This window comes from Puma concolor, chromosome A3, assembly GCF_028749965.1.
Source record: "Puma concolor isolate L17-30 chromosome A3, mPumCon1.1.hap2, whole genome shotgun sequence".
Lineage (NCBI taxonomy): Eukaryota > Metazoa > Chordata > Mammalia > Carnivora > Felidae > Puma > Puma concolor.
In genome coordinates this window covers 60,150,775-60,160,796 of record NC_141669.1, presented here as the reverse complement: position 1 = coordinate 60,160,796, position 10,022 = coordinate 60,150,775, and the positions used below count along the sequence as shown (strand labels likewise).

Here is a 10,022-nt window from a genome sequence, read left to right as displayed (position 1 = left end):
AGTTTCCTTCCTATCAGAATCTTTCGATTCAGAAGCAGTGTGTGTGTAAGGGGTAGCAGACGCTGGCTTCCAACATTTCAGAAGAAGCGTCTAAGATTTGCAAACACCCTTCGTGGGGACTGTGAACCCCAGGAGACACCGAGGAGTAGGTAAGTGGCGGAGCCTCCCCTGCGGGTGCCGTTCCGGGCGCGGGAATCCCGAGGCGCCGAGGCGGGATCTGCGCACCTAGAGCTCTCCTGCGCTCGGCAAAGTAGCCTGTGCCAGCACGAGCCGCCCGCGGCGTCGGTCTGCAGGTGGCGGCGCGGTGAAAGAAGACGCTGGGGCCCGCGGCGCCGCGAGAGGGGCCGGGGGCCCCCTCCACTCCAGCCCGCGGCTCCGGAATCCTCGAGCCCACAGCCGGGCCGCCGAGCCGGGTGGCGCGCGGGAGAGAGAGAGAGGGAACCGGTTCTCCAGCACCTCGCCTCCTCTCTGCCACTCCCTGCCGGGCGCCGAAAGGGCGAGGGAAGGGCGGGGACCCCGGGGCGGCCTCAGGACCGGCGTCCCTCTCTGTGGACGGGGCTCTGGCGCAGCGTTCGCTGTCTTCGCCTCGCTCTGCGCGGCGTTTGCCAGCCAAGCCCTGGAGTTAGCGCGCCACCGGGGCGGGGCGGGCGGGCGGTGAGGGCGGGGTGCAGGGGGCGGAGGAGGGCGGGGGCGCATGGAGGTAACCCCCGGCTCGTGCTGCCATTGCCCGGCTCCCTGTCACTCAGCCCGCGCGGGGCCGGGGATTGGCAGCATAGCCCCGTTACGCACTCACCTCGCGTTCACATACCCGGGGAGGGCAGTAGAAAGGTGATCAATCTTCATCAGGCTACATTTCCAATCACCTAAACAACCCGGCAAGACAAGCCACTCCGACAAGGTAAATCGCTCGATTTATTTAGTTTGCAAAGTGCCTCTGCAGGACTTCCCCAGCCCCCACCGCCTCCACGTTGTACCGGGAGTGCAACTGCAACCGCGAGCCACCTCCCAACTCTGCCCCTTTCACCCCCACCCTACCCCTTGCGGCCCCTCGGCGCGGTCCCGGGCGAGGTAGTGTCTCGGGAACGCGTAGGGCTTTGCCAACAAAGTGTCTGTGCAATAAAGTGAAACCTGGAGGGACACGCACGAAGCCACTGGAAGGAAAGAGAAGGAAGGAGGGAAGTTGGGAAAGAAAGAAATCCAGGGATCCTAGACCAGCCGCTCGGCCCGGCGAGTAATTCCTGTGCCGCTCTGTTTTGCAGGTTGGCTGCCCCGCGCGGGTCTGTGTGAGGGCGCGAGGTAGATGGTGAGCGGCCCCGGCAGCTGAGGGCAGGTAAGGAGAAAGCCGTGGGGCCGCCCTAGACTCCGGGAGCTCGTCGGTTGTTCTTACCTCCCCTTCCTCAAACGGGCCCCCGCTTCCTGGGTCCCCGGCAGGTGGGCGGGGCTGGGGAGCGGCCTCGCTCCCCTCTTGGTGTGCGGACGACCCGAGATCTCTGCGTTGGCCCCGCGCCCCCTCCCCCGCCTCCTCCGAAGTAACCAAGTGCTAAGTTTGAAGAAAGTCTTTGAAAACTCACGCTGCAGCCTAGCAGAGACGCCGCGTTTTGACGTCCCATTCTCTTTGGGCCCTGGAGCCCTGGCTGTTTCCCTCTCTTACCCTTCCCTGCAAACTGTGTTCCCCCAGCCCAGACAGTGGGTCCTGATGGATAGGAGTAGGGTGGCTTCTTTAGCTCTTACTGCTCTCCCTGAACTCCTAGCCCCGGGGCCCAGGCCTGCTTTGGATTCCCGCGACGCGGGGTGAAGCGACAGGTACCCCGGGGGGCCCCGGTCCCACTCCCCCAGCTCTATTTCCTACCCTCTGAGAATAGCGCCTCTGGTTGGAGGCAACCGGGGAAGCGAGGCTTCGACTTTCCAGTGCGGGTCAGCGCGAGCTCTGCCGCTGAGGCCTACTTGTCTCAATCGGGTTATGGGGCCGCGGGTTCATCTAGTAGGATAGGAAGGGAGTACACCAGAACGCTGCACTGAGGCCTCCCAAATCCGTGAGACCTTTTGGGGAGCTCGGCGGGTCACCTTTCAGCCTCCGCCGGGACGACATTGTCCGCAGCCAGGACCGGGCAGAAAGAAGGACCCGCTCGCATTCGCGAAGAAGGGCCTGCGGCGGTGGCCAGGCGCCCCTGACCTCCCGCCGCGTCTTAGAGCCGCCACCTCTACAGTGGCCCCTTCTGCGTCTTCTGGCCGCCTCTGCGGGCCCTGGGCCTGTAACTGCGGTTAAGGTGTGGTGGGATTCCCGGTGAGCAATCTTTCAAAGTCTGGGCACAGAGAGGTTAACTAGAGGGGTGGCTGTGGGCTCTGGGGCCGGGACCCAGTGGCAGAGACCTTTGAAGGAATGTATTCCTCTAAGTGGGTAATGCATCTCAGAGAGGCCCAGGCGCTGCGAGCTCCCCGAAAGTGCCTCACCTTGGCTCTCTGGAGCCTCTACCTTTTGGTCCCGCTTTCAAAAACGTTTGAAACAAAAGGAAACAACCCCTTATGCCCTGGGCAGCCTGCCTCACTGGCGCGGAGTAAACGTTTGCTTTTGCAGTATTGAGGCCTGCTCCTACCGGACCAGAATTTTGCCTAGACTTGGGACCTTGTACACTCCGCCTTTCAGGCTCCGACCTTTCCAGCTTAGCCCTGCTTTTAACCTCTCCTCACTCTTAGTGACGTCCTAGGAGTGTCTTTTACCCTTCCAAGTGTGAAAAGAGTAGATGATGATCCAGAAAAGCTTACTTTTTTCAAAGAAGCTGTGGTTTTTAGACTAAGGCCTTATAGAGCCGAGTTGACCGCCTCGCGAAGTTCCGTAGCCTCCCCATTCCGTGGCTCCTTGCCTCAGACAAGACAAGGAAGCCGAGATGGCTCCCAATCACTGTTTACATGTGTCTCCTGTCTCCATAGGCCGGGCCCCCAGGCGCCAAAGAGCTTGAAGGACTGCGCAGTGGGAGCCCCGCACTGCGCCAGGCCCCGGCCCCCTGGATCCGTCGGGGCGCCTCCACCCAGCTGTTAGCATGATGTCTTACCTCAAACAACCCCCATACGGCATGAACGGGCTGGGCCTGGCCGGGCCAGCCATGGACCTCCTGCATCCTTCCGTGGGCTACCCCGGTGAGCACCGGTACCCGCCCCCAGCCCCTGCAAATCTTGGGGATCCCCAGACTCTGAGTTTGAGCACACATTTTTGTCGCTGAGCAGGCCCAGGGAGCCGGTTGGCTAGTATGCCTACCATGCACCACAGGCTGCAAGCTCACAGGGCAGTCACCGCTGGGTGAACTGGGCCTGGGCAGTGAAGTAGTGTAATGTGTGCTTTCCCAGCCTGGCCACACGGACAACCTGTTTCCTGTTGTGGTCCCACCACCAGCACAGGGAGCATTTACCTCGGGCAGTTTCCCATGGGCTGCCTTTTTTTTTTTTTTTTTTTTTGGGTGTGTGTGTGTGTGTGTGTGTGTGTGTGTGTGTATGTGTGTGTGTTACTATGTGTATCTATTCCTTCCCCCTCCCCACCCCCCCGCCAATATTGAGTGAGGATTCTGGACACTCTCTAGGCCCTAACAGGAAGAGCCAAGATTTTCTCATGAGAAATGACTGGCAGAGATGAGGAAGAGGGGTTCTTTCTCCCTAATTAAATAAATTGTCCTCTACATGGGTCGTTTGCACCAACTTTTGCACTGCGGATGTGGAGAGCCTGAGCAGAATCCTGGCTTTTTGTTTGGTTTTGTTTCCTAGCTCCCACTCCTTCACCCCCATGTATTCTTTCGGAAAGTGTTTTCCGGGCGGTGTTTCTGAGCACCCCTTCACCATCCTCCAGCCAGGGGGTGTGTTGGGGGCAAGGGGGCGAAAACAGGGAGATTATATAACTTCTTTTCCTTTCCTAACCTCTGAGAAGTAGGGAAGGGGCAACTCTGAAGTCTTGAAGACCCACTGGTTCTCAGTCGCACGCATGTACTTTCTCCCACCTGTGGCCTCTCAGGCTCGCCTCCCGGGGGAGTTTTTCTTTCGCTTGGAGCTCTGCTCTCTTTTGCAACGGCCTCGCACAGGGCCTGCCTGAGGCCTATCTGCGTCCTCTAGCGTGGGTCCGCGTGGCCACCGCTGACCCGAGGCGCCCCCGCGTGTTCCCTCAGCCACCCCGCGGAAGCAGCGGCGGGAACGCACTACCTTTACACGCTCACAGCTGGACGTGCTCGAGGCGCTCTTCGCCAAGACTCGCTACCCTGACATCTTCATGCGCGAGGAGGTGGCGCTCAAGATCAACCTGCCGGAGTCCAGAGTTCAGGTGTGCGCGCCCAGGGCTCCTGGGTCAGGGTAGGGGCTCTGGGACTAGCTGGAGAGGGCCTGGGAAGGGTGGTCTGGTGTGGGGCGGGCTTACAGACTGGGCAATTCCTGTCAGACTCCCCCTAGCGCTCAGCCCGGGCCTAGAAGAGGGGCAAAGTCAAAGGCACTAGCTTAGAGCACTGGATTCGACCCTTGGTCCCAGGGCGCCTTCGGTATTGAAAATCCTTTTTATGATTTTGGGAGGATAAGCAAGGTTTCCTAACGTAAAGTGCCCAGAGGGCCCGACACTTGCCCCTGCTTCTTCGGCCATTCCAGGATTTGGCAGTTTTCTTTGGGGTCTTGAATTGTGCCTTCGCACTTGCCTTGCATCCCGGGGATCCTGGAAATGGAAGAGTGGAGCTTGGCCAGAGCCTGGTGCCCTGTCGGAGTGCGCTCCCTGGGTGGCGCAGGTTTGATTAGATGTTTCCTTTGCCCAGAGAGGATGCCGAACACAAAACCCGGCTACCGGCTTTGCTGTTTCTGTTTTTGCGGTGAAAATACTGTTTGGATTATAACTCAGAACTCTCCTCAAGGGCCTTTTATCTCGCCTGCTTTCCCTCGAGGCTCGAGAAAGAACCAAGAATGTTGTGCCATGTACCAGGGCCCTCCAAGAGAAGTGAGAACTTTGTCCCATTTGGTTCCCCACTTGGAACCAAGAAGCCCAACGAAATTCTGCTCAGGCTTCCTTCCCTAGTCCCCCGAGTACTGCCTCTGTTCAGCCTCCCCGCCTTGCTCCTGCATCCGCTCAAATTCTCGCTTTGCCCAACGCTGGGCCTCCAGGGGACGACTGCCTCCCACCTCAGACTTGGTGACTGTCCTGCGCTCTCCTTCGTGCCTCTCCGCAGTTTCCTCAGCTCTATTCATAGAAGACAGGGCCTCCAAACATACATGAGGCTGTTGGGAAGCAGCCAACAGCAGAGTTTAGACATGGCTGAACTTCTGGCTGGACAGACGCGAATGTTCCGCCCTAGGGCAGAGTGGCGCTGGGGGTGGGGAGGTGCACGTCCCTACTTTGCCAGAGGAAGATCTTTGATCTGAAGGTTGGGGGAGGGCGGAGGAGCTGGGAACGCAGGGGCAGGGGCTGGCCCGGTGGGAGATGAGGAGGGGTGGAGGCCGCCGTTGGAGAGGGATAAGAGATCCTAAGCCGGGCGGTGGGTACAGGGGCCGGGGAGTAGCAGGCTCTACTCGCCCCCCTGACACCCTCTCCCTGACTCGGCCCGCTGCAGGTCTGGTTCAAGAACCGCCGTGCCAAATGCCGCCAGCAGCAGCAGAGCGGGAGCGGGACCAAGAGCCGCCCAGCCAAGAAGAAGTCGTCCCCGGTGCGGGAGAGCTCGGGCTCGGAAAGCAGCGGCCAGTTCACGCCTCCCGCTGTGTCCAGCTCCGCCTCGTCCTCCAGCTCAGGATCCAGCGCCTCCGCCAACCCAGCGGCGGCAGCGGCGGCAGGCCTGGGCGGGAACCCGGCGGTGGCAGTCCCGTCGTCGTTGAGTACGCCGGCTGCCTCATCCATCTGGAGTCCGGCCTCCATCTCGCCGGGCTCAGCGCCCGCGTCGGTGTCAGTGCCCGAGCCCTTGGCCGCGCCTAGCAACGCGTCGTGCATGCAGCGCTCGGTTGCTGCAGGCGCCGCCTCGGCTGCAGCCTCTTATCCCATGTCCTACGGCCAGGGCGGCAGCTACGGGCAGGGCTACCCCGCGCCCTCGTCTTCCTACTTTGGCGGCGTGGACTGCAGCTCCTATCTAGCGCCCATGCACTCGCACCACCACCCGCACCAGCTCAGCCCTATGGCACCCTCCTCCATGGCCGGCCACCATCACCACCATCCGCACGCGCACCATCCGTTGAGCCAGTCCTCAGGCCATCATCACCACCATCATCACCACCACCACCAGGGCTACGGCGGCTCAGGGCTCGCCTTCAACTCTGGCGACTGCTTGGATTACAAGGAGCCTGGCGCCGCCGCTGCTTCCTCGGCTTGGAAACTCAACTTCAATTCGCCCGACTGTCTGGACTATAAGGACCAAGCCTCATGGCGGTTCCAGGTCTTGTGAGCCCAGGAGTGGGAGGAAGAGGAGATGAAACGCAACTACCTGCGCCCTCCGTGGTCCCCGTCCTGTTGCTGCTGCTGCACCGCCCGCCTTTGCCTCGGCTTCTGCAGACCTGAATTTTCATGCCCCTGAAAGATGCCCTTTGCCTGCACTGCCGCCCTCATCTTTCTGCCACTTTGTTTGGGGGATGTGCAGACCCGCCCACCCCTTGGATGAGGGGACAGGTGCTTTGGCTTGGCCCACAAGTTCTATATGGGGAGAGCTGTGTGCTCTCTTCCTCATCCCCTAACGAACTCCTAAGTCACTCTCCTCTGGTGTTTCTGGGCAGTTATTATGCACTTGCAGCCTTCGGAGGCTCTTGCTCTGACTCTCTGTTTGAACCGTACACTTTTATTTATTCTTTCTGGACACTGGAATCACTAACTGGCATGTGTCTGCCCACTGGAGTGCACCCACACTCTACCCCAAATCAAAACAACCACTAAGTGTTTCTCGCTTGCAGACTACCGCCCCTTCAGCAGCCCTCGGTCCCGCTCCCCGGCTGCAGGCCAGAGCTTTCCGGCGTTTTCTCCTCCCCAGCGGGATGCGCTGGGGCACGGCTGGAGGGAGGAGCGCGTCCCTAGCCTCTCGCGCACAGCCCCGCCCTGCGTAGAACTGGCTCAAGCTTCCGCCTCGGCGGGAATGCTGTACATAGTCGGGTCCGTTCCAGGGACCATTTAAACTTTTTAGTTGCTGTTGGTTGAACTGAGCATATCTCGTCTTAGCGCCCAGGAAATAGAACTTTAAGATATATACAGCATATATATACATATATATACACACATATATATAAAACAAAAGCAAAAAATATTTTCCCTCTGTCCCCCTCCCTCTCTTCCTTAAACGATGGCGCTTTTATTTTTTCAGTTGTTGCAAAGCTGTCCTGCTCTCTCACACCTTCTCCCTCTGTGTGTTTATTAAAGAGAACCTTTTGGTTCCAGGAAGCTGGGCGCGGAGGATAGAGAGGGTCCGAGAGTGTGAAGGAAACGACCAAGTCAGGGTACAGGGGAGGGGGCTAGGCTGGGCGGGGACGCAGGGCTGAGCCCTTCACCCGGTCGAAGCACAGAGTCGCAGTTCCGGTGTAGAGACCAATCACAAAACAAAACAAAACAAAACAAAAAACAAACAAAAATACGGCATTATGGAAAAACAAACAAGTCAACCCAGGCCCCAAACCCTAGTTCCAATTCCTCTGTCGGTTTCTCTCTTTTTAAACAACCCTGTTTCGTCTAGTGAGTTTTTAGTGCACCTTCATTCTCCGAAATCTGCGGAGAGCCCGCGCCTGTGTATCAATTTTGGCTTTGGCCTTTTCGTCCAGTAGGTGGGAAAGTAATTTGTAAATTTGATTTGTCCGATGTGAAGATCACAAATTACTTGTTGAAATGTAAGGCAGTCCCCCTCCTCCCCTTTTATCTACATTATTTCCCGAAAATAAATGCAAATTAATGAACGGCTTGTCAGTGTTGCTCTTCTGATTCCAGCCCCCAGGTCCTGGTCTCGGGGAGCCTAAAAGGAGGGGGAAAAGTCCCGTGTTAATACCCTCGCGTGTTAACGACCTGTGGGAAGCAGAAGGCCAAATGATAGGGAGGGAGGACGTGGCAAAAGGAGGCTCCAGAGATGGTCTCTTAGGGAGTGTTCTCCCCTCCCAGTCAGGTCGGCCCCTTCCCGCGGGCGTTTTGACCCCGCATCCCCTCTCGCCATCCTGGACGGAGACAGGTGTCAGGACTCAATTCCCGAAGCAATTCCTTTCTCTTCAGAGGCAGGAACCTGGCACTGATTTCTTCACCCTAATTGCCTGCACCAGACAGAAGAGGGGGAGGGAAAGAGGGTCGGGAGGCGGGAAAGGATAGCTCTGTAATGCTTTCAGAGCTGAGCCAAAAGGAAAAGAAAACAAAACGACAAAAAACCGATCCGTGTCCTGCATGTTGGCAGCAGACAACCTTCCTTTCTGCTGAGCTGTCCCGCGTGGCTTCACGGCGACTAGGGGATCCGAGTCATTCCTTCCATGTGCTAAGATGTCCCTCTAAACCCCCAGGCCCTTGCCATAAGTAGCCAAGTTATCTTTTGCGTTTTGTGAAGTTTCTTTCCAACGCAAACATTAAGATCTAGGAAAGCCGACAAGGACGCGTTTCACTTTGGCAGGGGAAGAAGACTCCCCACTTGCAGCAGGGGGTCGGAAAGGACGGTTCCATCTTGTCCTGAGAGAAGACCAGGAAAGAGGTGGGGATGGGGTGGGATGATCCGTCCAGAAAACCCAGGGACCCGGAGCTGTCCAGATTCTGTTCGGCCCGAAACCTACTGGGTGTAAGGCCCAGAAGCTGCTCAACTTGCCCACGGACGGGAAGGAAATAAGGAAACAACGAAAAGTTTCCTGCGAAGTGACCAACACACCCTATTCTGTTTATTCCGTGTAAGACCTGAGAACACAACGCGAGGCCGGGTTTGGAGAACGAGCCCTCCCTCAGAGTCCCGCGCGGAGCAAGGTCTTAGGGCCGCGAGCTCCGGTTACAGAAAAGCCTCTTCGGCCGCGTCCTCCCTCTGGACTCCGTAGGCCCGGCTCGGGCGCACTGCGCCTCCCCACTCCAACAAACCCATTATCCCCGACTCAGCAGAGGCCCGCGGGAGGGCGCAGCCGCGGCCCGCCGGCGCCGCCCCCGGAGGAAGACCCCGAGCGCAGGGCCGGGCCGCGCCCGCGCGGGCTCCGCCTTGGGCAGCGCCTCCAGTTAAAGGCGGAGCCAAGGCCGACCCGCCGGGTGTGCCGTGGCCCCTCGGGTGCGGGGCCCGCACGTGCCGGAGAGGCCGGGGCGATGGCCGGAGCAAGGAGGCTTCCAGCCCGCGCTGCACGGGCCTGGGCACCCGGGTTGGAGGGCTTCCCGGGCGCTCCCCTCAGCCCACCCTGCCCGTCCCGCCCCGGTTCACGCAGCAGCTGCCAGTGGCGCTAGAATGAATGGGGTGCTACGCTGCCCCCACCCGCAGTTCCGAGGCGGGTTCTGGGGGAGGGGGGCAGCGGTCCTCTTGGCTGTTCGGGGGAATGACACCAGGAGACCCGGCTTTGCGCCTGCTCGGACAACTGTGTGGCCTCCGGAGCAAGGTACTCAAACCCTTGGGCCTCCGGTCGCATTTGTTAGTTGGCCCCGCTTGGCCTGGGGCGCTCCAGAACTTCACACTTGGGCCAAGTTGCTGGTGGGTAGGTCAGACGCGTCCCCGTGGCCCGGCCACTCGGCGGCGTCCAGAAGGTTCGGCGCCTGCGTACTTCAGCAGACGGGCCCCGGTGGCCGGGCGCGCGGAGACCCGGCGGGAGTTCCCGCCCCGGGGAAAGGAGGCTTCGAAAAGAGGCACGTGCTTCTCCCAGGGCCTCCCCGGCTGTGCCGAGGGCCCGTGGCGCTGGGTGGAAACCAGGAGCCCGAAGGCACTGGGGCACCGCAGGCCACCAGGGCGCGGGAGCTAGCGGGGAGAGGGGTGGGTGCGTGGCCGCGGCGGGGGCGGCCCGAGGTGGCCAGGCCGGGTGAGGGGAGGGCGTCTCCGGGCGGCGGCGGCGGCGGCGGGAGCGCGGAAGGCCCCTCCCGGCCCGGCCACCTGTTAATGGGCAGAACCGCTCTCATT

The 10,022-nt window shown here is 60.0% G+C and overlaps 1 protein-coding gene across 2 annotated transcripts; it reads left to right on the top strand.

Annotated features, from left to right (window-relative positions):
* The first annotated feature begins 702 nt into the window (after positions 1-702).
* OTX1 (orthodenticle homeobox 1) lies at positions 703-7,869 on the top strand. 2 transcript variants are annotated; one of them, XM_086701018.1, is made up of 6 exons: positions 703-898; positions 1,260-1,330; positions 2,072-2,284; positions 2,929-3,135; positions 4,149-4,300; positions 5,565-7,869. In XM_086701018.1, the coding sequence occupies exons 4-6, from the start codon at positions 3,039-3,041 to the stop codon at positions 6,381-6,383; spliced, it is 1,068 nt and encodes a 355-aa protein (XP_086557144.1). In that variant the 5' UTR covers positions 703-898; positions 1,260-1,330; positions 2,072-2,284; positions 2,929-3,038; the 3' UTR covers positions 6,384-7,869. The 2 variants fall into 2 exon arrangements, with proteins under 2 accessions (XP_086557144.1, XP_025788111.1); XM_025932326.2 differs by lacking the exon at positions 2,072-2,284.
* The last annotated feature ends 2,153 nt before the right edge of the window (positions 7,870-10,022 follow it).

Coding starts and splice junctions, on each gene's coding strand:
- OTX1 (XM_025932326.2), top strand. CDS start 3,039: ATGATGTCTTACCTCAAACAACCCCCATACGGCATGAACGGGCTGGGC. Junction 3,136..4,148: donor TCCTTCCGTGGGCTACCCCG/GTGAGCACCGGT, acceptor GTGTTCCCTCAG/CCACCCCGCGGAAGCAGCGG. Junction 4,301..5,564: donor TGCCGGAGTCCAGAGTTCAG/GTGTGCGCGCCC, acceptor GGCCCGCTGCAG/GTCTGGTTCAAGAACCGCCG.